The sequence below is a fragment of the Orycteropus afer genome, unplaced genomic scaffold (assembly GCF_000298275.1).
Source record: "Orycteropus afer afer isolate SDZICR_OR568_19922 unplaced genomic scaffold, OryAfe1.0 scaffold00002, whole genome shotgun sequence".
In the NCBI taxonomy this organism is placed as follows: Eukaryota; Metazoa; Chordata; class Mammalia; order Tubulidentata; family Orycteropodidae; genus Orycteropus; species Orycteropus afer.
In genome coordinates, this window is record NW_006921589.1 from 24,729,681 (window position 1) to 24,736,301 (window position 6,621).

Consider the following 6,621-nt stretch of genomic DNA (forward strand, 5'->3'; position numbering starts at 1 on the left):
CCTAAGGCAATCAAAGAGTTCAGCACAAACCTTGAAATAATATTTTAGAAGGTTTTTTCATTTTTCCCCATCAATTTGTAAGTAAACAAATTATTACTTCTTCAGGAGGGTGGGGGTTGAAAAGCAGAAGTCTCTTCATGATTCCTGGTGCTGAAAATTTCTTGAGGGGAGAAGTGGAGGCAGGTGTTGAACATTCACAGTTTAATGCAAAAGCACAAATGAATGAAATTCTGTAGTTGCTTTCAGGCAGTTTTGCGCATAGAAAAAAGAAATGTTTAGAAAATAAAATGTTTATTTTTGTCTTACTGGTTGTGGCCAAGCCAGTCCTTTTTCCACCTTTAGTGGTGAAAATAAATCCCAAATTAATCTGATTTGTGGCAGTAAAGGTCCTTAAGTGCTTTTAGCTCCTCAATCAGTGTCTTGTTTTGGTTTTCAAGCACTGCCACTCTGTTTTCTAAACATTTCACATATTCTTTCTTCTTTCTTCTACACTCTCGTGCTGCTTCCCTACAAACAGAAAGGGACAGTAAAAATTACCATGCAGCAGTTCTCTATCATTTATTTTGGATTGAGTGTTTCAGTCATGGGAGAATAGAATGGCTGTGTACGCACAGAGAGACAGCCTGGGGGGCAGGAATGCATGGGAGGGAAGGACACGGGGAAGAGCTAACTATGGGGAGGAAATGGGAAGAGAACTGATGCACTGTGGGAAATTGCAGTCAATGTCATGAGACAGTGTATGTAAACTGCTGTATGGAAAATGAATTTGCTGTGTAAACTTTCACCCAAATCACAATAAAAATTCAAAACAAAACAAAACAAAAAGCACCCCCCTATGGTATTTGAGTTCCAGCAGCACTAAGTAAACTATTGTTGTTGTTATTTGCCGTTGAGTTGGACCGGACTCACAACGACCCCTCCCTCCCTTGGGTTTCCAAGGCAGTATCACTACAGAAGTAGATTGCCCCATCTTCCTTCCTAGGAGTGGCTGGTGGGTTTGAACCGCCAGCCTTCTGGTTAGCAGTCAAGTGCCTTAGGCACTACGCTACCAGAGCTCCTCTAAGTAAACTAAGAAGCCACTAAAAAAATCTAACAGATCAAAATTGTTTTAAACTTGACTTTTTAGCAAGCTACTAAATATAAACTAATAAACTCTTCTTTAGCTTAATGTGGGAAAGGGCCACATATTATTCTTTATAACCTCAGTTATTAGCACAAAGCCTGGCATATTTCAAGTTGAAAGGAAAAAGATTCTAAACCTTTAAAAAATGAAAAAGCAGCAATTTACAATCACTCATTTAGAACAGAGGTAGTAACACAGTAGTTAAGAGCAATGTCCTCAGAGTCAGATTCCTGGTTTTTTATGAGTTGGTATTAATTTGATGTCAGTGGTTTTGTTTCTTATGTGACCACAGGCAAATTATTTAACCTTAGTTTCCTGATAATATAAATGAGAATACTACTACTTTCATCAAAAGTTTTTGTAAAGATTAAGTGAATATATGAAAAGCACCTGAAATAATGCCTGCAATTTGCAAATTGCATTAGCTCTTATTTCTAGATAATTCAAGTGGTTGTATAATTTCATTAATGTCTTCATCCCCATCAAAACCAAAACCAAATCTGATTTTGTGAGTTGATCCCAACTCACAGCAACCCCCACTGGATTTCCAAGGCAATGAATCTTTATGGAAGTAGATTGCCCTGTCTTTCTTCTGTGGAGTGGCTGGTGGATTCAAACCGCCAACCTTCTGGTTAGCAGTCAAATGCCTTAGACTTAGTCCCCATATAGCCTATTAATTCAAGTAAAAGCAGCATTTCCTTCTAACACAAGATTATTTTTGGAACAAAAAACAAAACAAAAACCCCTGCATATTATGTTATATTAGCCACGAAAGCAAGCAGCAGATGATTTATGACCCACTCGTCACTCTGCAGCTGCAGAAAATTTCTCTGGAAATGGAATAAAAGGGCCCAACAATGCACTGAGCAGTGAAGGCGAGGTGAGAGGTGCTATGAGGCCAAGAGGGAAATGATGATCTAAAGGATGATGGGGAATGATTCAGAGGTCAATTTGTATGTTCTGAGTTTGATGAGTTCTCACAGTACAGAAAGCATGTAGGATGTATGTATGCTTAAAAACCTGATTTCAGCCTAGGCTGATTAATCTTATTTCCCTTGCTTTCTCTTCTCCATCACTCAGTAGTTTAACAAAGGCTAAAGAGAAGACGCAATGGTGAAGAGAACCCAATGCCATCGAGCCGATTATGACTCCTAGCAACCACACAAGACAGAGTAGGAGGCCGAATTCTTTGCTGTGCACCCCTGGAAGAGCTTCTTTCCCCTCCACTGAATGTGAAGTGGACTTAGCATCTTGCTACCAAGAAACTACAAAGAGGGTAAAATGGTAACTCTACACGGGAGAAACCTGGAAACCACTTCAACCAAGTACTCAAAGTCACTAATGTTGTCATGCTGATATGTACTCCCTGATATGATGTAATGAGAAAGACACACAATGCTGTGGTATTCTACCCCCAAAATCCATAACCTCAGTTTAATCATAAGAAAACATCACATAAACTCAGGACTTGGGTAAAATGATGGAATAGGCAGACAAGCTACACAGACCCTTTTCAGCAGAGAAAACAGAAACCAAGTGACAGAGATACTGAAGATAATCATTGAGCTCTGAGCTTTGAAAGGAATTATACAGAAGTGGATTAGGCATCAAGTAGTGGAAGAACCTGAATGAAAACAACAGTACAGAGATGGACAGAACTGCGGACTGTCAGCTACTCTGACATCAACAACAGCCTGAATATCCAAGTGATACTGGGACCTGAGAACTGACCTCAAGATCAGCCCTGGTCACCAAGAGCTGCAGGTACGACTGCATTGGTGGCCGATGACTAGGAAGAGAAACAGCAAAGAGGGAGATAACCTAAGATGTGCACTTTTCGGCTGTCCAGAGGGCGCAACCATTTTTATTGTTTACAAGCGACAGCCATTTGGACATTTAAAGTGACAGCATTCTCATTCAGATTCCAGGAACCTAAGAATAGGCTCTGCTTGCCAAGGACAGCAAGGACATATGGGAAGCTGACAACAGGAAAGCAGACAGGTGGTGAGTGTGTAAGTGCTGCCAACTAGTGAATAGAGCAGCACAGTACCTTGCTTACATAGATAACATCCAAAGTAAACAAAAATCTTCGGCAAATCACTCTAACATACAATCACCAATTAAATATAAACACAAAAACATTACAATGTCTCGGAGACAACAGACCATCACATTCCACAGAAAGAAGCAAGATAAAGGAAGAGAAACAAGGGACCAGGATACAGACCTAGAACACATCCCTGAGGAAGCAGCAGCATTAGAACTTCTTGATAAGGAATTCAAAATAATTATATTTAGGTACATTCAACAGATCTAGAGACAGATCAAGGAAAACACTGACAAAATTCAGGAAAACACAGAAAACCCTAGAAAAATTTCAAAAGACAATACAAGAACAAAATGACTAAATAAATGAAAAATTAGAAATGTACAAAATACAGATAGAAATCCAGAAGATTAATATCAATGGAAGACAGAATTAATGAGATTGCAGAAAAATACCTCAACACTTTTTTTTGGAAGGGGATGAATCAGAAAAAAAGAACAAAACAAAATGAAGAAAGCCTAAGGTTCATGTGGCATACCATCAAAAGGAATAACCTAAGTGTAATCAGAATTGCAGAACAGGAAGAGACAAATAAAACCACAGAGAAAATTGCTGAAGATCTGTTGGAAGAGAATTTCCCTGGTATGGTGAAAGATGAGAATATATCCATTCAAGAAGTCCAACGAACCTTGAACAAATAGACCCCAAAAGAAAATCACCAAGGCATACCATCATCAAACTCACCAAAACCAAAGACAAAGAAAGAATTCTGAAAGCATGGGAAAAACAGAAAGTTACCTACAAGGGGCAACCAATAAGACTAAGTTCAGATTCCTCATCAGGAACCATGCAGGTGAGAAAACAATGGGATGGTATATATGAAACACTGAAAGAAAAAAATTTCCAACCAAGAATTATATACCCAGAAAAACTGTCCCTCAAATATGATGGTGGAATTAGGACAATTCCAGATAAGCAGAAATTAAGGGAAATTTGTTGAAACCAGATCAACCTTCCAAGAGATGCTAAAGAGAGCATCATACGTGCTTACATACATCCTACATGCTTTCTGTCCTGTGAAACACAATAGAAAGAGAGTCCTTTAGACAGAGACACAACAACCAATCATTAACACACATGATGACATAACCCAGTTATGGAAGTATCCAAAGTAAATAATAAGTCTACAAGATTATAAAAAGGGAACCAGAGGTATCAACTGACAAATGAGGACAACCACAAACCAAAAAGAAGGAAAAAACTGTAGTTATAGAACTTCTAAATGGTAGGGAAATCAAGCCAACTGCAAGATAGAACGGACTGTTCTAAACTTGGGAAGAAAATTATAAACTACAGAGTAACCTCAAAGAAAAATGATAAACCTTCAAATCACAATAAAAAAGATGACAAGCACAAATATTTAGCAAATACTAAAACAACAGCAACGAAGGAAATGATAACACTGTTCATAAAACAAGCTCAGCACAGAAAATTATACAGAACAAAGAAGTTTGTGTTGCTACACCACAAAAAAACATGGAACAAAATGACAACAAATTCATACTTGTCGATAATTACACTGAATGTCCATGGATTAAAATGCACCACACCTAAGAGAAGGGAGAGTTGCAGACTGGACAAGAAAACATAATTCATCAATATGCTATCTACAAGAGAGACACCTTAGAGAGAAAGACAAAAAGAGAATAAAAATCAAAAGTTGGAAAAAGATGTATCAAGCGAATAGCAACCATAAAAGAGCAGGAATGGGAATATTAATTTTTGATATAATTGACTTTAAGACAAAAACCAACATAAGAGAGAAGGAAGGACATGATATATAATGACTGAAGGGATCGATTGAACAAGAGGACATAATAATAACAATAATAATAATTATCTATGCACCCAATGAAAGAGCCCCAAAATACATAAACCAGACTCTAACAGAACTGAAAAGACAAATAGATGACTCCACAGTCATAGTTGTTGTTGTTGTTATGTGCTGTCAAGTCGGACCCGACTCATAGTGACCCCTCCTTGGGTTTCCAAGGCAGTATCACTACAGAAGTATATTGCCCCATCTTCTTTCCGAGGAGTGGCTGGTGGGTTTGAACCTACACTATGCTAACACACCATTTTCAACCACAGATAGAACAACAGGAAGAAACTCAACAAAGGCACACAAGAATTAAACAATACAATCTACCAACTTGACCTTGTAGACATCTACAAAGCACTTCACCTAACAACAGCACATATACATTCTTTTCCAGTGCATGTGGAACATTGTCCATGATAGATTATGTTAGGCCACAGAGCAAGGCTCAATAAATAAAAAACACTGAAATACTGCAAAGCGTCTACTCAGATCACAATGCTGTAAAATTAGAAATCAACAATAGGAAGATGAATGGAAAAAGAGCAAACACATGGGAACTGAGTAACACCCTCCTTGAAAATGGGTAACAGAAGAAATGAAAAATGAAATTTTAAAAATTCCTGGAATCAAATGAGAATGAAAACACAACATAGCAAAATCTTTGGGACACAGCAAAAGCAGTGATCAGAGGCCAATTTATAGCAATAAATGCAAACATCAAAAAAGAAGATCCAAAATCAACACCTTAACCAACATCTCCAACAATTAGAATAAAAGCAGCCAAAAAAGCTTACAGTCATCAGAAGAAAAGAAATAATAAAGATTCAAGCAGAAATAAATGAAACAAAATAGAAACACAATAGAAAAAAAATCAACAAGACTTTCTAGTTTTTTGAAAAGATTAATAAAAATGACAAAACACTGGCAAATTTAGCAAAAGAAAAGAGGGAGAGAATACAAATAATACAAGTAAGAAATGAACTGGGTGACACCACAACAGAACCAATAGAAATTAAAAGGATAATATCAGGATACTATGAAAAACTATACTCCAACAAACCTGAAAATATGGAAGAAATGGAAAGATGTCTAGAAACATACTACTTACCTAAACTAACAGAGGCTGAGGTGGAAAATTTAAACAGACCCAAAACAAAAGAAGAAATCAAAGAGGTCATAAAAAAATTACCAACAAAAAAAGCCCTGGCCCAGATGGTTTCACTGGCAAATTCTACCAAATGTTCAGAGAAAAACTAACACCAATCCTACTCAAAACTAATCCATAGAAAAGGATGGAATCCTCCCAAATTCATTTTACGAAGCAAGTATAACACCTTGATACCAAAACCAGGCAAAGACATCACTAAAAAGGAGAAACTACAGACCAGTACCCCTCATGAATACAGATGCAAAAATCTTCAACAAAATACTAGCCAATAGAATTTACAGAAAACTCCAACACCTCAATAGCAAAAAGACAAACAATCCAATTAAAAAATGGGCAGAAGACATGAATAGACACTTCACCAAGGAGGATATTCAAGTGGCCAACAAACATATGAAGAAATG

At 37.3% G+C, this 6,621-nt stretch overlaps 1 protein-coding gene across 1 annotated transcript in view; it reads right to left on the reverse strand.

Annotated features, from left to right (window-relative positions):
- Window positions 1–362: 362 nt before the first annotated feature.
- CREB1 (cAMP responsive element binding protein 1) overlaps window positions 363–6,621 on the reverse strand; it is a 47,940-nt gene continuing 41,681 nt past the window's right edge. Inside the window, exon 8 of the mRNA XM_007934752.2 lies at window positions 363–507. Coding sequence (XP_007932943.1) covers window positions 363–507 — 145 coding nt within the window. The remainder of the gene's footprint in view (window positions 508–6,621) is intronic.